Source organism: Lepeophtheirus salmonis, chromosome Z, assembly GCF_016086655.4.
Source record: "Lepeophtheirus salmonis chromosome Z, UVic_Lsal_1.4, whole genome shotgun sequence".
Lineage (NCBI taxonomy): Eukaryota > Metazoa > Arthropoda > Copepoda > Siphonostomatoida > Caligidae > Lepeophtheirus > Lepeophtheirus salmonis.
The window spans coordinates 21,350,038-21,374,343 of record NC_092584.1 but is presented as its reverse complement, the minus strand read 5'-3'; the positions used below and the strand labels follow the sequence as shown (position 1 = coordinate 21,374,343).

Genomic DNA, 24,306 nt, shown 5'->3' with positions numbered 1-24,306 from the left:
TGTATTACGAAATAAATTAATTCATATGTTGTTAAAATATTTATTCAAGTCTGATAAGGATGAATAAAGAATCGAGTCATTCATCAACTCGGTTGCCAAAGAGTTTGTATTGACTCTTGAGAGAATAAATGGTATAGTTAGTTATTTTAAAAGAAAAAAAAAAATAGGCTAAGATCCATGTAATGTAATTTAATAAAATTCAACGTTTCGGACAGGCCTATGTATTTTTCTTAATTAAAACCATAGCTCTTAGTATTTAAATATTAATTAAACCCATTACCCATATTATCTAGGAAAGGCATTTATATTCTATATTTTTTGATTGAGGTAACGTGAATCCTGAAGACAAGTCATATACATATTTTTTGTTTACTTTAAATTTCAAGCCTCTTTTCTTATTTTTCCTTTTTTTTTTTTTTTAACACAATATATATATTAATGATTACGGAATTTCTAAGATTTCTCCACTAAACCTCGACAAATATTGGCTTCAACAAAATTAAATCGATACTACTTCTAAATTATACCTCTTAGAAACAAAAATTTCAAATATAAATGAAAGTCCAATTAATTATATATATCTGAACAATATATATAAAAAGTCAGTGGTAGTTGTTTTATATTTAAAATGTATTTTCTGATAATTGGATTACCCTACATTAAACCTAAGCCCAAATGTGAAAATAAAATATGATTTTGCAGAAAATGGGTTATGGTTATGTTGAGTAGTGATTTTTTTTCCCCTTACTTAAAAGATATCTAAGAAAAGGTAAAAAACTTTTAAAAAATGCAAAGCTTGATCTAAAAAACTAACCACAGATTCGTGATTCATAGATCAACGTTCAGAGAAATGAATAAAGGAGGGGTAGATAAATCAACAGCTGATCCCAAAAGACAAAGTCAATCAACATGATTCTCTGAAGATGTTGAAATAGAAAATGGTTCCTTAGATATATGTTTCTTAGATATATGCCACAATTGGAGAAAGTGGTCTCATTCCTGTTCAAATTTAAACCCAAAGGACTTTCCAGTATGTACTATTCAAATCATTCAAGTGTTGTAAGCTCTAACTCAGAAGAAATATCTCTCGAAACCATACGCGCCCCTTGCAGTAAAGCTCATAACTAAAGTTGAAGAGAAAAACGCGTGCAAGGAGAAGGGGGAAAAAAGTACATATGGTATCGTTGTTTACAATACTGATATGATTATCATCTGCCTGCTTTATTACGATTTTTGAGGGTATAACGAAAGTATTTATTAGCAAAATGTTTAATGAAGATATACTACGTATAATTGACTTAGACGTTTTTTATCCGTTACAGTAGATTTTATAACGTCACACTCCTTGAAATTGTAATTCATTATGAACCTTATTCTCAGAATAATAGCTAATGAAACGACAAAGTAGAGTATTTCGAAATATATTTGAAGTTCCAAGTTTAAAACAGAAGGTTTTAATTAAACATAATCTACATAATAAAAAGTAGACCATCATACATTTATGTTAAATATACAAAATTAAACAATTGTAATCCTATAACTAATAACAATAAATTATATATATACAGAATATTAAAATAATAGATTGATCAAAATAATATTTTCTTGTTCTGACACCGGAATCCAGTTAAATATGTCATAACTTTAGGTTGCAAAACACAAGCGAGACGTGGAGTTGAATCAAAAAGATAATCACCCCTCTTCTGCATGTGGAAGTTACTATATACAATTGTGCACAGGATAGATATATCTCTACCAATGAAATCGAACTAATTATTAACAATAAAGTAAATGTCAAAATCATAAAATTAAGGATATACACAATTGCTAGTTATAATGCTACACCCAATGTAACTACCCCCGTTGTTGTGACCATTTAAGCAGTAGTTTTTGCCTTTTATGAGTTTTCTGAACACCATTTCTTGGACCTTATCAACCATAGCTAAGCCTTAAGTGATAAAAAAAGTAATATTTATTGACAATGTAAAATTGGATAACCTAATTATCATACCCAAGTCTTTAAGTGAAGAAACTAGTCTCAGACAAACTAGTTGCAAAACCATCCAAAGCTACTACCCCTTGATATGTTTAGCTAAATATAATAATATTTTAGGGTTGTTTAAAAAAATTGAATGACAATTTCATTTAAATATTTTATACAGTTGTGTTTGCTATTTAATGAGTTGTGTATCATAATTCTTGATATGTTTAGCTAAATAGAATAATATTTTACGAACTTGTTAGATTTAAAAAAATGAGGATAATGAATACTTACAAAATTCAGAGTTCCATTTCGAAATTAGTAAATATTTTATAAATAATATACTTTTTACTGATAACTTGATCTTCATTTGGTGTGGATGACTCAAAAAATGTGCATTTTTATATGTATTTCTATAAATGACATCAGTACCAACATCCTCCATTAAAAAAATTTAATGATGGTTCCTCGGGAAGGGATAGGCTTACCCGTGTATTTCTCCATAAATATTTTGAACATAGATGATTAGCAATGGATAAGGTTATTTTACATGCAATAAGCATCTTATCGTAAAAGTAAGGGCTCTGAAACTATCTAACAGTAAGTATTCTTTTTTAAATGGATTCTATTTTAGCTAAACATTGTGAGATCAGAGTTAAAGTTTGACTTGATGTATTCATCATTAACTTGATTTTTTAGATGAATATCCATGCTCTTGATATGAAATGAGGATAATGAGTGGTGTGTAATTCTAGACAGGGGACTAAAGGCACACTTGTATCGACAAATCTGACAAACCATCTGTTTCTCATCCAGTAAGTATTTTCCAAATTCCTGGGCCTCCATTTTCAGAAATCCAGACAGAAGGTGACGTTTTCAAATCGTTATTTTAGGCATTTTATTTAGTTATACTCTATCGACTATCACCATCTAATATTATATTAATATTATTAATATTGAATAATAAAGGCGGGAATGATAACGTTGTTGATTGATAGAAGAAGATGTATATTATTTAATCAATGATGCCATAAGTATTTCTTCTTTTCTCCTCGCACGCTTTTCTATTCTTATCAAAATCATCACCCTTCATAACAGATTAAGGCGTTCAGTGAAGGAAATGGAAGTATATATTTAAAATTTAATTTAAATTATATTTCTCTGTATTTTTCCTCGAATATTTCATTCCTTATTACATTTACTGTATTGTTATTTCATTAAATATATATCAACACTTGGTTTGATTACCCTCTATATATATTGACTATGTACAGGGTGGTAAAGATTAATGGTAAAATCTCTAAAAGCTTATAACGAAGGAACAAGATAATGTTTTCATTATTTGAAAGATACATTTAACCATATAATTCTTAACTATTCTACTAATAGAAAAATTGAAAAAAAAATCATAATTCTAACTTTTTTTTGTGTAGACAAATTTACACTAATTAAATTCAAGGTTGGGATTTTAAAAATCTGGAACAAGTTTATCCCTCTATATCTTGGCAACTCTCAGATCCATATTTATAAAAGTGTGCACATCAGATTCAGCCAACACAAATGTCTTAGAAAAAATAAGATATCCTAGATATGTCCAAGGAATACGAACGCCGTTTTGAGTTTACAAACGAGCTCAAATCAACTGTTTACGATGTTACCAAAGGATTTCAAAAAGTATAATTGGTCTAAAACACCTCAAGTAAGACTCATGATTATTTTGAGAGCAAGAAGACTCACTCCGGACTTCCTGAAACAAAAGGCAAAGGACATGTTGCCTCCTAGCTAGCCAGATCTGAACTCATTTTACAACTATGTGTGGGCGTTTTTGAGAGAGGGAGTTCAATAAAAGTGATCATAATACTGTTGACTCACTAAAGTCTGCTGATGTGGCCATCATAGACAAGGAGTTTTTTTTACAAAGGCCAGGTTGGAGGATGTGGTTAAAGCTGGAGGTGGTAGATTGACTTTACTATGGATCCCGTCATGTGAGAGCAAAATATTTGTGAATGTCTGGATTAATTTTTTGAAATAAATTGTAATATACATACATTATCCTTAAGTTTTTCGGTTTTAAAATCTCCAACCTGTATAGACTTGACCATTAAATCAACTTATCGGCCAATTATAACGTATTAGTATAAACTATATATATTCATTGTATTCATAATAAAAAATCTCTCAAATAACTTATAACTCGAAACAATGGAATGAGAATAATAACATCTTTAACCTTAACACACCCAAGACAAACACATTTATGTCGAAAATAAAATGAAAAATCTTCTCTATTAACTTTTAAGACGTTAATTTACTATAAGTGTACAGACACTTTTAAAGATATTTACCCATGCTTAAAAAATATCAAATATATATTTTTGTTTGTTATTACTGTGACTATAAGCAAATCAGATTTGTTATGCAATCTTATTCTATAGATGTACCTATAGAATAATTATAATATAACTTGACATAATCACAAATGTACATATCTATATTAATAAAACAAAGTTTGAATATATGGATGTCTGAATATATGAAAACCAAGCAATGGGAGTATTCTATATTATAAACATATTTTTATCTAAGAAATAAGAATGTGGTATTATTAATAAATAATGTAGGGGTGTGGGATCCTTGATGCTGAGGAAAGTAGTGGGTAATGATTCACTTTTTGGTCGAGGGGTTCACTTTTACAACCGGGGTTTATTATAATATATTGGAAGGGGTTCTTGATACTAAAGATAGTGCATCGAACTTTGTATACAGGCTGCACTTTATATAGTGCTCCCTGATGTCGTACTAATGAAATGTTCCAGGCGACTGCATTTATACAAGTGAATTTTTTCAGTCTGTTGTTCTTTGCTGGTCTCTGATGTATATCATAATTCATATGAATTTTCCAGATATGTTAAGAATAGAATAAAATATAAACGCAAATATGGAAAAACGAATTTTGTTTATTCTTAGTAGTGAGTACTCTTATAACTAAAGTACTTATCAGCAATCCATACATACTATCATTTTTTTTTTTTTCAAACTCTTATTTTTATTCTTCATTCTTTAGGACAGAACAAGTCATATGAATTGATATAAGTAAGGAGTTGTACCGTGTCAGAAAAACGAAGAGTAACCCTGAGGATTATATCATTTTTACTCAAGTTGTAAATTGCATCCTAATTGAAGGCCACAAAATCTTGTTGGCCAAAGATGATGATACTTTTACAACATAAAATGAACAAACTTCCAATACAACTTGATTAAACTTCATCAAATGGCTTTTAAAATGCCAAAGTGGGCCCAACATTGTCAATGAATACTAATTGATGCAGCTTAAGCCCAGTGATGCTTGAGTTATGTTATAAAAATCCCTAAAAATGGCTAAATTTTTCGATTTTTTTTCTAATATTTATTGACTAGGAACGAGGAAAGTAGGATAGTTAGATAAAAATATTGTATTCCTTCCATTTTTCTCAAATTAATGAAAATAATATTATGGATGGACGTAGCTGAATCTACATAAACTTCAAGACACTTCCAAAGTCAGATGGACTCATTGTAATACTATAATGTTTACTAATACTTAATCAGTGCAACTCCATCTAACTAATTAAAGGAATATTTAAATAATATTTATATTATAATAGAAGAGAGCACAGCTTCTTGTAGTTTCTACCTGAATATATTATTCATTTATTTTCCAAAGCTGTCGTCATTATTCTTATGTTCTTAAAGAGAGAACATATAACTTATAATTATAAAGTAATGACTAGTGAGAGAAAGACGATAAGTGACAATGAGGATTTAAGGGAGATATATAAGTGTAAATCCTTTTTGAACTCGAAGTAGTAGTTCCTGCATATGCCCTTGCTATTTACGGAGTAAGATTTTTACTTATGTACTTCATCTCATAGCTGCGTGCATCTATTTTAATGAAATGCCATGACAGTTATGCAGCTGTTTGCCCAAACACTCTTCGAATGATCAGGGTGACACATTAATTTTCATTTTGTATTTTTTTAAACATACAGGCGAAAAATATTATTTTCATTTAGTATCATGAGTAGTGATGAAAATCGTGTGTATTTTTGTGCAAGCTAAAAACAGAAACAGAAAATCAATATGGTTTCTCTGGACCTGATTCGCCTTGGTTCCCGTTGAAAGCATATGCTGATGTCGTCTTATTTTAGACGACTTCCCCAAATCCTTCCCATCCCCCCTTCATTGTCCAATCACTGACATTGAGAGCCTTGGCATGCTGCATCATCTACTTGAGCGGACTTTTGATGACGTTGAAGATGTATATTTAGTGCCAATTTACTTAAATGAAAGATACCTGATGCAGACTTATCACCAAATATTCTCCATTGAGTAAATCAAAATTTTATATGGCCATAATGACAATATTGCAAAACACCTGGGCCTTCAATGAATTAATTAATTAAATACGTATATATTCGCCTATTACGACTACGGATACTCAGAAAAAGGAACCTGGGGCCAAAGAAAGAGGGTGCCTGTAAAAAAAAAATATATTCTTTTTCCCACAGATTCATGAACAATTAACAAAGTACTAAAATTTAATGAATTTCTTAGGCTGAGCTCCCCATTCTTGATGCTGACCGACTTTGCAAACCCAGTAAGAAGTCAAAAGGGTCATATAAGTAAAAAATTTAGTTAAACTCTGGAGGTGATATAAAAAATAATGAATTGGCGTTGGGTTATGAGCCCAATACGTGCTCCATTGGCAAATTGCACAACCCTTGGGAAGTAAAAGTAAATAGAATCCCATATAAGGGGTTCATTCGCCAATTACAACGATTCGGCGGTGGGTTATGACCCTACTCCGGGTCATACTGATATATTGCAAAACTTGTGGGCTGATGAAATATATATGTTACGGACAATGAACAAAATTCCCGTTAGAGCAGGTAATGTGCAGAATTCCTGGGCAATGTACCAAATACTTCGCAATCTATAAAATATAAAATCAGGTAAAAAGATTGTGGGTAATTTGATTATTAAACAATTCATTGCAAGCCATTTGAGCATTAAGGATTTTATTAAGGTACAAATCTATTGTAAGCAATTTGATAATCCAGTGCAGGTATGCCCAACCTGTGAATTGTAGACCACCTAATGTTGAGTTGTGGTCCACTACTCATTCTCACTTCAAGTAGTATTTTTTTGCAAAATTGATGCAATATCATCACAACGCGTAGAACGCTCATAATTTGTACAAACATAGAACAATATTTTCTGAGACTCTAACAGGGTTGCCAAATTAGCTTTTTTAATCCGTTTGGCCTTGAATAATTAGGTTTGGCCTTTTTTTTTACATTCGGTCTCAAATTAAAATATTTTTTGTTTTTAGAAATTTTTCAAGGAATTTAACTTAATAGGTTCTGAGGCCCATTAGAATATTTTTAGTGGCAATGCGACCCACTATAATAAATTGTTATATATCTCTGATCCAGTACATTTGCATTGAAATTTATATTGTATTCAGACAATCAAACTATAGTATGATAAGAAATTATCACAAGACATTCTTTTGATGTGGCAACGTGACAACAAGACAAGTAAGTTGGCTTATGGACAGTGTTTTGTTCAGTATGCCAAGTTCCAAGTATCGACCGTAGAAAAACAGATTCCCACTACATCTTGTCTGTTTTGATCCATGTGGCAGGGAACGGATATTATAGATTAGGGAGAAGAAATGATGTATTAAAACAGCTCAATATAAGAAAGCAGTCTGACCTTGCAAGGAGTCATTCCTCAGTATTGATGAAGTCCTAGAGATTACATTGCAACAGACCACATCAAAAATGTCGGATGGAAATGAACAAGGCTTTAAGTGGTGCAACTCCACAGACTATAAACAAATAAGTTCATCTGCAAAAAAAGGAACACCTCTGTAAAAGCAAATTCCATAATAGCACGACTTGCTGCAAAAGTAGTTTTTTTTGTGAATGTGTGTATGTTTAGGATATTTTAAGTAAAAAATATTTAGATAATATTAGATATGTTAGGTATGTTCAAAAAGATGATTTTTTTAAATTATTACATTTGATCTTGAAAAGTATATTTAAATAAGTTTTTTGTTTATGTCTATTTTGAACAAACTAATAATATTTAGATAAAATATATAACCGTATAGTTCTATTATAAATTTTTATTAGATCTTTGCTTGTTGCTGTAGTCATCCAGATATGTCCTAATTGTATCACGTGCATTCAAATTGCTCACCTTTTTGGCTTACATTTTAGTATTAAAACACCTGAACATCTAACTACAGAGTAGCTGTATGACGGCCATAAGGCACCACCAAATTTACACATAACTTTACAGAGTTCACGTATAATAATACCAAAGCAATGTAAGTGAGTTCTGCGAATAAAGGCCCACCTTTTTGAGCAGCGTTTACTAGTACAACCCATGAGCTGGGTTGTATTATATGATATTGAAAGGGGTCTTTGATGCTCAGGAAAGAGATGGGGGTGGGTAATGATCCACTTATTGAACCTGTGACTATTTTGCGCAACACGTGGGTTGGCTGTATTATAGGATATCAAAAGGGATCCTTGATGCTGAAGAAAGTAGTGGGTAATGATTCACTTTTTGGTCGAGGGGTTCACTTGTACAACTGGGGTTTATTATAATATATCGGAAGGGGTTCTTGATGCTAAGGATAGGGATTGAGATAGATTTTGATCCCTCTTAGGGACCAACTGTCCCCTGCACAACCTGTTGGCCCAGGTATATTTTTCAAAATAGAATTGAGTCTCTCGTTAACGAAATGATTTTGTCTCGTCCGGCTTGACGAAGTTTACACTGATATTAATGTTTCAACTACTAATCCCCATGTACGGATATTAGCATTTTCTATTCCTAGGTATGTTGAATTAAATTTATGCATGTAGAAGATGATAAAGGCCTTAGTTGTATTGTATTGAAAAAAGTAATTATATATTACTAATTAATAATCTGTGATACCAAAAAGAAGGGATTTGAAAATAGCAAGGACTTTTTCGAATACAAATAGAAGTAAAATTTTTGAATAAGTAATTTTGCTGATAAATGATTGAAATAATGATGCAAAACCTAATTAGAAATTGTTATATATGTCAAAAAGTGTATGAATGAGGTCGCATAGATTTGTAAACAATATGAAAAAAAAGAAGCGTGTAATAATTTTTGTAATTGCCAATCTAAGCAGTGTTGTTGTATATATTCTAAATTTCTTTTTCCTCTGAAATTCTGTAGGAGGGAAAATTTAAGTATAAAGTGGGTGTACTCAGGAATGATGAAGAATACCACTAATTATCTCGTGTGGAGTTTTTACTTTCGGAGTAGAATTGAGAATTGGCAACAGAATAAATTATGTTTTAATCCTTGCTAGATATGGAAAAGAATTTGTCTTTATTTCTTTTCTCTGATAGAGGCGTATATCTCATTTAATGAAACCTAATGACAGCTAAGCTGTTTTTCTCCCAAAAATTCAAAATTCTCACTGTTGCAATGTCATGTTTTGATTTTTTTATATAAGCATATCAACAGCTCATATTTTTTACAAACTCTAAGGCTGTTTCTTGTAATTATAACACATGGTTACATTTATTGTAAAACGCAACCTTACCACCAAAAAAAAAAGCAACAACAGAAAAAAGGACCGAAAATATGTCAATCCTCCAAGACTATCCCTGTTCTCCATCATTTTCTCCACAATTTCTTAAATGGATTACAAATATTTCATAATAGTAATATCCTACATAGTTTTTTATTCAATATTGTAGTTGCTTAGTGATATTTTTTTAAAAGCGTAGCTATGAATTTGTAATTCTATATAGTAGCTAAAATTTATTAATAGAAATAATAAATTGGCAAATTGCATATATATATGAACCAATGAGTAATTGCATTTCTATCCAATCGGATTTGTGTAAGAGTGCAAGAAGAAGGCGGAAGCGAGACAGATGGTATTATTGAAATAAGATCATTTTGATTATCAGCTGCCTGTTAAATGATTTTCGAGGGAGAAAACGATTTACTGCCATGAAGAGGAGAACCTTCTACAATTGAAAACGCATAAGTGCAGGGAAAATATTTTAATTAGGCATATATTTATTTTATTATGCATTTTAAATCAATTTATATCAATGATATGCAATAATTCTTCTTCTAGTGGAAGATGTTAACACGCCACTGTTCATTAAATAATGAACAAATTAAAAGAAAGACCATACGTATCAACCATTTTGCTATTTACTAAACTAAGTTTTGTTCTATACATAGATCCCTTTCTTAAGTATAACTTATTGCTTTGTTAATTATCAATAAGAATAAAAAATAGACATGACCAATTGAGGGAGGGTTATCTCCAAAAATTATCAAGAATGTAATAACCGTTCGTGCATGCATGCCGTTGTTTAACTACAAAATTTGAGTCCCTACAACAGCTGTTAATACACAAGCCAGAAGTTGCTGTTGTTTTTGCGGTTCGCCAGAAATAGATAAAAAAGATGACATCGATCAAGGAAAAAGCAATCCACAAAAAAGGGAGAGTGACCAGGTAGCAAGCAGTCAGTACCAGATGAGACAATGTGCAAGTTCCAAACCTCTTAAAACTCGATAAATCCTTTATCTGAAAAATCAAAAATGAAGAGTCTAGAGAAGATTTTGAATTAACAACAAAGCGTGTTGATCACAAAATGAGGCCATAATTTTATTTTTTGATCACTTTGTTGGTATAGTGTTTAACCTCCAAGCTCGCCAAACTTCTATTCCGAGGACATATTTATCTGGCGACACAGTTGAGTGACAAACCAACAGATTTTCCTATAGCACAAACTCCTAGCTAATGTCCAAAATCCTTGAGGAATTTGGGAGTCTGCCAAAAGAGACTGCCATTAAGACTCCTATTTCTGAGGTCAAGTCGAGGCTGTTAATGACGTCAAAGGTGATGAATGGCATTAATTCTTTTTGGATTCTTTATTCGTCAGGCATTGCTTTCTATTAAAATTCGGAGGATTATTTTATGAGAAAATACATTTTAAATAAAAAATTGTATTGGTTATGAAATAGAGGTCGCTCCCCAAAAAAGTGGCTATCTACGTCACAGACTATGACCTATTAAGTGAGATGAGAGAATCGACGGATGAGACAAAATAAAGTGGGTATTTTGTGTTAGAGAGGTAACGCCGTGATAAGTATCTACAACCTTGGAGTAAATCACAGTTGACATAACTTTGGTCCTACTGATTATATTTATTGATAAAATGCAGCTTCTACGTAATTCATTTGATATTGGATTGTTATTTCTGAACGAAACCTCTAAAAAGTTCAATCCTCTATTTATGTTAATTAATTTATTTATTTTGAATTGTCTTATATATTTATGAATACTTAAACAGGGAACTCGTACTAGGAAAATGTCAGAATGAAAGGTGAACCCTTCATAAATATTATTATATATCATTACGACTATAAACATTAATAAATAATAGCTCTATTAATAAATTATGATTTGTTCTTGCTCTTGGAAAGGATTTGTATGCATATATAAGGCACACTACCCCTAAATCCATTCTTCATACCTAATTATTATCTATGAGGGGGAAGACTTCTGCGTTGTTAATCTCCCTATTCCTAGCCACTGTATTTGCATCCTCCAACCTTACGAAGGAGAATGCAAATATCCCCAATCTTGTCAATCACTTCCTTGCCCACCCGGAAATATCAACATGTACTCCAATCATTATATACGATTCAAAACAGTATAACGACGTTTATTTTGAAGTACTCAAGTCAAAACGTCTTCAAAATCGGTAATTGATTTATTTTCCCTCTTTGAAAATCCCAAATAGATTGTGTTGTCAATTAATTATATCTACATATAGACCATTAAATATTTATGACATCCGAGGGGCCCTCGAGGAAATAACTCCTATTGTGAATCGGAATACATGTCAAGTCTACCTTCATTTGACAGAACTGTGTTCTCCTGAGGCTCTACAAGTAATTGAGAACCTTTTCCTCCTCAAGTTGTTCAATTCCTTATCCACTTATTTTCATTTATTTTGGATGGACAAATATACTCCATCAAGAAGCTGTGAAAATGATGTGCTGAAGTTTCTACCGGCTTCACTTTATCTTAAGTGGGATTCAAAGGTATGTCGTTTTAGAACTTTATTTTTAGCCCTCTGTTTGTGAACTGGGATATTCTAAATGCTTCTTATTCCTTGGGATCCATTTTTCCTCTGAGTAACTTTGAGTATGCTCCTGAGATATTAAATCTTATTATTAGACTTAGGGATTTTGGGGGATTATTTTGGCTAAAATGAGCACCAAAATATCAAAATTGAGCAATTGGTATTGAAAGAAAAATACAATTTTTACAGTTTTGTTCAATATTTATCAAAATTTAGTATAAATTTTGCTATATAATATCGACAAAGCATTATTTTAGAAAGATTTTCTTCCCTTAATTTTTGCCTTGGCTCCGTATCGTATGTTTTATACATACTAAAAGACGCCCATATTTTTAGTTGAATCAAATTTGAATTTGGCAAAATATTCAGGAGTCTTGTTAGATAGCTGCATCTCATCATCACGACCACTGATATATATTTGCAACCTTTTGCATGAAAGGAAGATCAGGATTATGAAGTTTAACAGTCAATTTTGCTCCAAGTTTATAGTTCCTCCAATGGAATGTTGTCGGAATCTGGATTCCTCACATATCTGATCATGTAATCAAAATCCTGATTTCATTATCAAGAGATTTTACTTTCAAAAAGAGAGCCTAGTGAAGGAGAGTTTTTGCAGGTGGATTTTCCCTCGAAATATCAACAAATAATCGTCAAAAGCTGTGGTGTAATCTAGCTGGAACACAAACTGTCCATATATTTTTAATATTAGTTTAGAAAAATGAGGCATGTTTATACAAAGAAGGGCACAATGAACAGTTTTTCCAAAACAAAGGTAAACCAGAGCTATTTTTAAGCGATTGAGCGATCGCTCACAAATACTAAGTATATTTATTAACTGCAATTAGTGTCTAAAGACAAAGACGGAAACACTGGGGCTGGTTGGGTCATTATCAAAGGTGATGCATCAATATGTCATTCAATGGCTTCATTGAATAAAGAGGCTTCCCTGTTTCAAGCAGAGATTTTTGCCCTAACACAAGGTGTAAAAGCTCTTCTCAAGTACACAAACCACTGAACAATGTAATAATCAAATCAAACACACAATCAGCAATTGTTGCAATCTTTAATCCACTTACTACTAGTACAGAAGTTTTAAAATGTAAAGAAACATTATCAAAGGAATGAGTGAGAAAAATATATATCTAGAATGGTGCAAAGGCAATTTCGACATTACAGGAAATGAATTTGAAGACCATTTTGCAAAGAGAGGTACTAAGAGGCAACAAAAAAGAACTAACTAACTATTATATACAATTCTTTGTTTATCTTGATAAGTCATTGTGTAGGGTTGGCAGCCTTCTTTTGTTGTGGGCTTAGAGGCTCAAGTCCAATTCAACAACTGAATATATTTATAAAAAAATATTATAATTATTACTTATTAGCTACGCAATAGAATAATTCTTTTTATTAATATATCTTTATCAAAAAGAAAAAAATATCAATGATTGGAGCTCATTTTTCCTTCGTGTAAGGAGTATTTGGATTTGACAACTTTCTGTGATTGCAATTAAGTCCCTGAAATTTATATATATTTTTTTTTTCAAAAAAATGAAGAGAAATAAACTACAAGAATAAATAAAACTTTAAGATTTAAAATTATAATTAAAATATAAAAAAATCCATAAAATGATTAATTAAATATTTAATAGACAATTTTTTTTTTTTCAAAGTTTTCATCATTTAAACTTTGACATCTATTCTTAAATAATTGAGCCCCTTTAGAAAATACTTCCTCAACGCTAGCTGAGGACAACAGTTTAACAATCAGGAGATAACATTTATGCTTTGTTAGATCTAACGGCACTTTTGCCAAATATTCAAATTACTTTTAAAAAGAATAATTAAATGGATATAATTCACATTAACACATGCAAATAAGATAATATCAAGTACTAATGGATAGTGGTTCCTAAACAGTGCGTCTTAAGTCTAGTTGAAGTGTCCGGATTTGTGACCACCAATCACCATTTATAATTTACGATAGATTTTATCTCGTTATTCAAAAGAATAAGCGTGCTCTCACTTTAGAATTTTGAGCAGCACTAATGTTTTGGTTGTAAGTAATTCCTGGCAAGGAAATTCCTGCTAACTACCCCTGACCACTAGGATTGGTTTTTTCCTTATAGGCTTTTAAATATATTAGCCTTATGTATTTTCATCTAACAAGCTTTGAAATTAAAAAAACAAACAAGAGGGGGAAATAGAGAACATTTAAGGCCATATTTTGAATTAAGGGATCAAACTTTTGTAAATTCTCTACCATTTTGATGTTGAACAGTGTTATTTGACAGTAAACTGAGCAAATATTTTGTGAATGTAGGCCAATTCAATAGATTAATATATTATTTCTTTTGTCAGGGCGTCAGCAGGGTTTTATGGGGGCGGGGCGGGGATTTTTTTAAAAGTTTAAAACATCAATAGGTATTCGCAAAAAATTAAACTTTTTGTCAACAAATTTGAAAATATTAATTTTTTAAGAAAAATTTATATCAAAAATTAAATTGAAAATTTAAATTTTTGTGAAAAAATTTCATAAATCAAAATGTTATTCACAAAAAAATATTAAGAATTTTTTTTCCTTGAGAACCTTTCAAACATTAATTTTTTTTTCAAAAATCCACAGCTTTTTATAAAAAAGAATACATTTTTGATTTGAAAAATTATATTTTTTGCTCTGCTGTATAATTTGCCCAACTGACGATTATTTTTTTTTGTAATAGAAAGCCAAATTTCCATAATTTTGGTGGGGCAGACCCTATAACCCATCCCCAGCGGCGGACACGTAGGTTTATTGTGGGTTTTTCGTCAGTAACTCTCGGTTTATTAAAGCATGAATCATTAGATTCATTTTTTATTCTAAAAACTGTTACATAACTACACAAATAGAAATGTATGTTCTAAAGGACATAAAAAATTTATATATACTTTATATTTTTGAATAGATGATACGGAGGTCTGCTTAATTATAATTATTCACTTATCTGCAATTAACATTAAAAAAAAGTCAATTAATAATATTTCATTTATATGGTGTAATCAATATATTTTGTCTTATCAAACTATTCACACACATAAACCAAAATCCTCCCCACTTCTAATAAACGCAAAAGTTGCCTTTTTTTCTCCTGAATCCTACTTATTATAGTTAAGATAAGTATTTATGAAGTAATAAGTATATTTTTGATACGTAAATCTGTTCAAATTTGTGAGCGGAAAACTGCCTGTGGAAAATTTCAATGGAGGAAAATTGCCCGTATTTTTTGTTTTCAAACTTTATGATGAATTATAACACATTATAAGTTACAAGCTTAAATAAAAAAGGATTATTGATATGACTAATGAAATACAAATACTGTTATTTCCATGTACCGTAGTATCTATAAGAAAAAAGAGTTAAATGCCGTAAAAAAATAGAGAAAATGGTGTTCTTCATTTGCACACCAAAGGCTTAAACTATTTTTTGGTGTTAAAGGGGTTCCTTGGATATATTTGATGAAATGGCGTTGGTTTTTAAGGATCCAGGGGTACCCCAAATACCCCGTGCAACCTGAGACCTAAGGACTATTTTTTGGTATTAGGGAGGTGAATTAGATGTTTTGCCAGTGGCTTTTAGCAAATCCAAACCACCCCTGGACCAATCCGATGGCGGAAGGTATTCAACCATATGTTAAGAGGACCTAAGCTATTTATCCCCCCGCCATCCTTACCAATCCTCTTGATCAATTCCTTAGAAGATTGGATTGAATTTAAAAAAATTGCAGGGAATTATATTTGAATAAATTACTCACACTTGAAGGTACTCCCTTTGAGGATGGAACAAACAAATATGTTTAGATATTTATCATTAATAATATTAAGCGGATTTATGTGGTATTTTCATGAAAATTGAACTAAATACGGGCAATTTTCTCCGGGGCAATTTTCCTAACTGGTAATTCCTGGTATCTTTCAAATTAATACGTTACATAAAATTTTTATTAGAAATTAAATCACAATGTTTCATAAATAATAAGGACAAATTATATCTGGTTCTTACCAGTTTTTTATTTCTTTGCATTGAACTCGAGCAAGTATTTTTTTGCATTTTCATTTATATTTTTAAGTTCAATATGAATGAAATTTTGACACTGTGTCAAGTGTGCATCAATAAATAAAATTTGACTAGTAATTGGGACAGCATGTAATCCCAGTTCACTAATAACGCAAAGGATGTTTACTAATAGACCATGAACCAAACCATTTTTTTTTGTATAAATCTCCCAATTCAGAAATAAATTATTTTTAAAATTACAGGGATTTAATCATTGGTACATTTTCATATTTCGAACAAAACTGTCTGCTTCCCTCAGCCTAAAGACTTATTATCTTAATTCGAATGTACATATAATACGAGAACGCTGTAAACAAAGGCTCAAATGATATAAAATTAAGTTCAAAAGGCCATTTGTCAAGTATTGGTTATATTTTTATGCCAAAAATTCACAATCATTAGATTTATATTGTTGAATGAATACCTAAAGCGATAAAAAGATGTTTAATAAACGGTTTGTTATTGGAACTAAATTATATAAAATTAAATTACATTAAATCTATTAAAAAACACATTTTGAAATTATACCGTACCGTAATACTGTGTACCGTGAGTTCAGCGTACCGTCTAAGCCCTAATAAGTATATATTGTACTATTTAAATCTGATAAGTACTTATTTTTTCCGTTTAAAAATTACCCCATTTGTAGTAGGTTTGCATGAGCCTGGACTCTCAGGTTTCTAATATTATATGGTTGTTACCTTATTGCCACTTAAGCTCCTTTCTTTCTTTCAAATTAGAACGCAATTGCACAAGTACTTGAATATACAACAAATGGTTTTTGGAACCACATCGCATATTATAGTTCGCATCAAGGTTTCCACCAACTATATACTAAACTGTTTGAAGTCAATGACTGCTCCAAAACCATTGTGGCTGCATTTCTTTCAATGGACCAGCCAATTGATCCAGATAACTACACTGGTAACTTTGCAAATGCTCAAATATGGCCCACGACTGCTTTTTTATCCAGATATGCAGATCTGAATTTTAAGTAAGTCGGATTTACATTTGTGTGCTTAAATACCATGACTAATTTGAGAACTTGTGACTCGACTTATAAAGCTATTGAAGAACATGATACTATTAATAGGATAGATCCACAATTTCTTGGATTTGTTTTATTTGGATCTTTAGACGTAAATATTAGGATACAGATCTGACACCAAAGTTAGATGGATACTTGTTTCGAATTTGATGAAACTTTTGCCGCATGTTCGGCTTTTAATAAACAGATTACGGTTACATCTTTACTTACTCTGAAAACATGAATTACATTACTTCTTTTATGACACCTGCATGAACACGCTATCTTAAAGAATGCCAATGACAAATTAAAAAGATAATATTTATATTTCGCTTGTTTATGTTAAAATTTTTAACTAAAACGATCTACTTTCAACTATAATTATATGATAGGTAAATTTTTATTGTAAAACCTCCTTATATACAAGATTTGATATAAATATAATCAAACTTGCACCCCTTTTGACACTTTTGAAAATGCAATAAATAATTGACCATATGAAAATACTGATTTCTGTAAATATAAAGTAATTTTTTCAAATGTTTGACCTTGTGGTTTATTTATTGTCATTACCATTGCTAACTTGCCATGCTCCTTCTTCAACCATAAATAAAATGAAGTGGGTCTTCATTTCTTAACCCACACCCACGACAAAGTGGGCTATCTTTATCGTACATAGGTTGATAGTGTGGGCTTAAGAAACAATACCCAGTGGTAAACTGAGCCAAGGAGCTCAGTTTTCCTTTCAAAAAATCCAAGAGATGCTTCCACCTCCCAAGTCTAACTCTTGGGAGTACCGCACGGCTTTGACAGCAATAGTCAAAGTTCGACCAAAGTCTCTGTCATTTGTCTATATTATAGGCAAATACCTTCTCCCCATGAGATGACCGAAGGATACCAACAATTTGAGAAGGAAATTGATCCACAGTTCCAGCTTTGGCCAGCATATCAGCCACCTAATTTCCTGTGACATTAACGTTACCTCTTTATCCAGTAGAGAGAGAGAGAAGAACCTCACTAGCTAACGATTTCAAACTTATAAAGTTCTTCCTTGATTATGTCAATCAATTTTTTATTTATTAATAGCAGTAATATCCGCCATTTCCCAGAATAACTAAGGGTCGTCTAAAAGCCCAATGGCTGTGCAAGTGCACTGCTTGGGCCCTATGCATCCAAAAAAATTCTGCAGGTGCTTCCCTGAGCATCATTGCTCAGTTCTAATATCCATAAAAATAGCTAGACCCACGGGTAGAGAGGGCAAACTACTGTATCCTAAGGCAGATTAAATCATTTTGCTGCCACTTTTCTAAGCATCAAGTTCTCCTTCTATACCCCTTCCCTTCCAAAATACATCCTGCCCCTTGAACCGTTGGTATTCAAGGCCAAATCCATTTTATACCTATAAATAATTATTTTACTTACGATCCGGGCCCCGCAGTTTCCCTGCACAACCTTTGGGCCAAAACATATTTTATAATATTGGAAGATATCATTGATGCTTAGCTACGCAGTGACGGTGGAGTTTAATTGCTTTGAGGCCCAGCAATTTTCCTTTATAATCGGGGATTATTATTGATCATTAGAAGGTGTACTTGATGTATAGAGAAGCAGCAGAAGGTACGCAAGGGCCCTTACAAAGGGGTGTTGCAACCCTTTTCTGATGCAAGTAAACTCTTTGTAAAATAAGTGGGAAGATTTAGCTTTGTGAATTATATGAGTTTCTCCAGAAATTAGGTTAGGGTAGTATTACTGGTTTCGAATTTGTACCCCCCTAGAAAGAAGGTTTTGATCTTGAAGAATTTCTTGGATTTGGTTATTGGCTGGTATAAGAATGTGCGTTTGCCTTAATTCCTAATAGGGTGAAGGTCTAACTTTGAGCGCGAGGAGTGGCTCGTGTAATCTCCTATGAGGTACTTCTCACAAATTTAACCTACTTTTGGAGTCAAGTAGTTCACATACTCTACCCGTGGCCTATGCTATATTTTTAGATATTATAAAGGGCCTAGAAGACTCAAAGAAGTAGCTGCTCAGAAATTTAATCTAACCGAAGACCCAGCAGTTTACCTCCACAACCTGCGGGTCAGCATATATTACAGCATATATATGCTTCTATATGCATTGAAATACAGCATCGATGGAGAATAAACGGCCTTGGGAATAGTAGTGTGTCGGTCCTAAGGACTTATTCGGACCGGGCCTTAAGCTACATTGGACCGAATTAACAAGGACCGACACACCACTACTTGGGACCTAGACTTTTACCTGAATAACCTGAGAGCCAGATGTATTTCAAGATATATGAAAGGGATTCATGACACTCAAGGAAGCGGCTTAGGCTAATTTTTTTTAGTGCCATTTTAACAAACTCCATATTCCTTACATAAGGGAGCACCCTATATACAAATTGGATGCTATATTCACACACCTCCAATAAATCATTAATATGTTATGACTACATTGTTATCTCTGAAATCAAAATATGTTTATTATATCAATCATGGTGCAATATATACTATGCATCCAGTGACTGCCAGTCATATGTACATACCTTCAGACAGACAGAACGATCAACTTTGACGTTACTAACCGTTTGACTGAAACAGCCCTACAACTACAATATTTAAGCAAATAAATGATTTTTTTAAAATAACGAACACTTAACACTTGGGATGTGACATGATTTGATACAACCCTATATTGACTTGAGACTTTAATCAAACTTCCAAATTAGTTACTTTGTTGCACTTTCGGTACATATTTATGAACTTTAGATATTGACCATTATTTCAAACTAAATTCTACAAATCCAACATGTAAATTCATTATCGTAGATATGTAGAACGTGTTGATAACGTATATGGCCTTCCGACTAAAAATGGATCCTTTACTGGAATGGTTGGCATGCTCGAAAGAGGGGTAAACCATAAGAAAATATTAGGTTCAGGTAAATGTTTTCAGCGTTTTTTGCTACATATCACGATAACTTCCATTGCATCAAAAAAAAAAACCAGAAAAAACAACAACAACTTAAAGTATGCCTAAAGGTTAAGACTGAACAAAAGTTTATTTATTGTTTCGTGTTTGGTGAAGCCAGTCGTGTGTTACAGTGTTCCAAAATGGAAGTAAAAAAAGGGAAAATTCAATACATTATTCAATACATATCCCTACGATAGCAAATCAGTGGTTCCAACAATTCCATTATAGTGATATAGACGTCGAAAATGTTGATAAAAGAAGGGAAATCGTCAAATTGGCCCAGCATGTGATCAATTTTTCCATTACTCAGGAACCAAAAATTTTCCAGAAAACAGTTTGGAACCTTATAAATCAGATAATTCTAACTATGTTAATATTATAGTCTTAATCAAGTTTAAAAACGCTCAAAACTTTTTACTTCGCCTATTATTTTGTTACATTATTTATGATATGTATTCATTTTTTTTATTTAATATCCTAGGAAATTGATTTCGTTTTCGGACCCATGGGTTATAATCGCTTTCGGGATGGTGTAGCCGATTATACTGGCTACCATTTCACAACTTCTTCTGTATTTTACAGAATAAAAAGTGGATTTCTACCCAAATGGCAGGTAAAATTATAATATAGATACATTTTCATCATGCCAACATTATGAGGTTATTTTTGAAGGCTCTCATGTGGCCTTTTGATAACATATCATGGATCATTGTCATTGGATTGATATTTCTGACTGGATATACTTACGTGCTAATCGTATATATGACTACTCGTAAAACTAAGGTTTCCGACTGTTTATTAAATACAATCTCAATATTTCTCGGTGAAGGTTGTAATAACTACATTTTTAAAGTATTTTATTAAAGTAATTATAATTATTATATGATAGGTTACCGTGTACAAGTTGGAGTTGTATCTGAGTACATTCTCCTCATTAGTTGGATTGGATATAGCCTTATCATTTTGACGGGCTATGGTGGCCTTTTAAAGTCTTGCCTCGTATCATTGGAGCGTCAAACTTCGGTAGAAGATTTAGAAGGGATATATCAGTCCAATAGTCACTCACGAATCGGACTATGGATCGGTGGATTCATGCATGGGTTTTATAAGGTAAAACAGATCCAATAAATGAGCAGAAGTTTGCTAAATTTCAACTCTTTAAAGTCTTCTGCATCCCCAGCTCTGAAAGGCATTATTTTAGAGAAGAATTTGGTTCATATCGAAACGGCTGCCGAGGGATTTTCTGCAGTTCATGAAGGGAAACTGGACATACTATTTCAAAATGATAAGGACACAATGCTTATCATTGATCGCTACAAGAGTTTGTATCAATCTCAATCATTTGATTATCACTACCGAAGATTTATAGTTAGAAACAACTCAAGATTTATGGGTTACATTAACAATGGGTAATTAGTTAGTCAAACCTACTTTTTTTAACAAGAAACACGCCTCCTTTAAAAAAATACAAATGCCTTTATTTGTATGTGTATAAACCTTCAATTAAATAACGAAGAAAACTTAAGTATATATATATTTGACTAGGGCCATGAGTATTTGAAGTTTCCCAGACTTAGGCAAATAAACCTATTCTAATTACATTCTACAGCTGTTTGACACTCAAACACACATTGAAGATACAGCTTTCTTTACAATGAAACTATGAGATGATTACTAACTAGACTTAGGAAATTTGATAATTTTTTGTGGCCAAATTGAGGAGTTAAAAAAAAAAGGAAAATACAGTTTTAAAAAAAAATAAATAGACCTTGGAATTGTAAATTGTAAGAGCCCGAAATTTTAGAATGATGACCCTGCCAATTTATAGTGATGCTCCTGCCAATTTGAAGAATATTTTTGTGAAGAGCAGCTGAGCTGTCATGAAGTTTCATTAAATTAGCTGCAAGCAGCTATGACACTAAGGAAATATACATAAATCCTTTTCCGTATCTAGTAAGGACATGTGTAGGATTTACTCCGGTTTCGTTCCTCAATTATTATCTGTGTCCTACAAAGACTTAAATTATAACTCCCTACGAAACCCTCCAAGATACTCTCTATCTTTCATGACCACACTCTATATTTCAATTTTATTTCCTCAATAATTAAAAAAGAAGGATAGTAAAATAAATAAAACACTACTCAAATTGACATCTACTAAAAAACTCAGGCGCTAGAAAATGCTTAGAATTTACAATTCTAAGTATGAAGCTTGTTGATTAAACCCAAAATATTGTTCCTTTGATCCATCATGTGGCTATAAATGTTGTATTAGTGATTAGTTTATTTATATATTGTCATCATTAACCCTTGCTTTTTATATTTTATGTTAGGTTTAGTTTTTTAAAATCATTTATTTATATTTTTTTACGCCAGTTAGATTTTTTATGTCCACATATTTGATTTATTCAAATTTATCCAAATATTATATGGATCATAAGTATAAAACTGCAGATTCTAAAGTACATCAATACACGGTTAACTCCGGATTCGATTCTCTTGTGGCACTCTAGTACAGTTTTAATCATGAAACGTGGGGGATCTGAATAGTTTCAACGTGAAAATGGCAGTACTCCCAAATAAAATCTATCTAGTATCCTTTGCCATTTACTCAGCAAAATTTCATTCCTTGAGACTGTGATGTTGTTATTTAACAGTCTTTTGAGTGAGTTGATATGATTATTTTTGTGAAAATGGAGAAAATCGAGTATTAAGATCTAAGTCATCATACTCGGAGTAATAGAGGCAAACAGTTTCTCGTTAAAAATTATTTTGCAGAGAAATATCCCGTGTACTATTTGGACGTGTTACAGAGATCGGATCATCGCTAGAAGAAGCTTGTATAGATTTAAAAAGAGACTGTGTTGAAAATAAAATTAACTCAAAGATGTCTTGTATCTTTATACGTAGCCAAATTTTCAGACCAAACTCCTATATTTTCCAAATGGAATATAATGTTGTTAAATAGTACAGAGAGTATCAAATATTACGGTATATCTACTAGTCTAATTACTCGGACTATACGTACGAACGTCATAGGTCTTGGATTTACATACAAGATATAAAATCTGAACGATAATTTTGGGAGTACAATAAAATCTTTACCGAGGCGACTGATTTGGGGTATTAATCTGATTATCTAATTTTTTTATTATTAGACTTCAACGCTATCTAGCAAGTGGACTAAACCATTATGAACGAGAAATGGTTCGGAATGGTCTACAAAACATTCAGGAGAAAAGAAATCCAGTAATTACTCATCACATACATTGTCATATAAACATTCAAATACATTCATATCTGTATAATTATAGGATCTTTACTCTTACAAAACAGAAGTAGATCAATTGAAACCTCTCTCAGTAAATGATTTGCAGGGTGGATTCTGGTTACTTATCGTTGGGTATCTCGTTGCTACTGTTTGCTGCGCTTTGGAAAAGCTATATTTTTGGGCACAGACGAAGAACGTTCTTTTCGAATTTCAAAAATAAATGCACTCCTTTTACTAAATACAACTATCATATGAATATTATAGATGTATTTCATAAATAAACACATTAACAAATATTGTATTGAATTTGTAAATGGATTAAAAACATAGAATTTGGGATATTACATTGATCTTGAAATCTCTATTAATAAATCAAAGTTTTTATCTCTATTTACCTGTTTGTCTGTCTGTTTTTTTTCGTGTTTAATTATCAGGAAAGAATTTAGCGTGATCGGAAAGTTCAGAGAGTTCTTTTCACTCCCAGTCAAAAAATGTCTACTTTGATGCAGTATTTTAATCTACTTTTAATATAAAGATTTAATAATTCAATAATATAATCATTATCTCAGTAAAAAAAAAAGGACTTAAATCTCTGATGCTTGACGAAAAAATGTATTAACCCTTAACTACCGATGAAAAAAAATTATCTTGGAATAAACTTTCCTCACGATGAACTTGTCTTGGGATAAACCTTCCTTCGGGGTGAAAAGGGAAGGGGAACTTTCCGGGGGTGAAAATAACGGGTGAGGAGTT

At 31.8% G+C, this 24,306-nt stretch overlaps 1 protein-coding gene across 1 annotated transcript; it reads left to right on the top strand.

Moving 5' to 3' along the window:
- The first annotated feature begins 11,565 nt into the window (after positions 1 to 11,565).
- Positions 11,566 to 23,943, top strand: LOC121130511 (ionotropic receptor 40a). Its single transcript, XM_040726247.2, has 10 exons — positions 11,566 to 11,805; positions 11,878 to 12,148; positions 17,020 to 17,273; positions 20,138 to 20,222; positions 20,764 to 20,895; positions 20,955 to 21,111; positions 21,172 to 21,392; positions 21,447 to 21,691; positions 23,441 to 23,531; positions 23,597 to 23,943. Exons 1-10 carry the CDS (start codon positions 11,588 to 11,590, stop codon positions 23,771 to 23,773), a joined length of 1,851 nt encoding a protein of 616 aa, XP_040582181.1. The 5' UTR covers positions 11,566 to 11,587; the 3' UTR covers positions 23,774 to 23,943.
- The last annotated feature ends 363 nt before the right edge of the window (positions 23,944 to 24,306 follow it).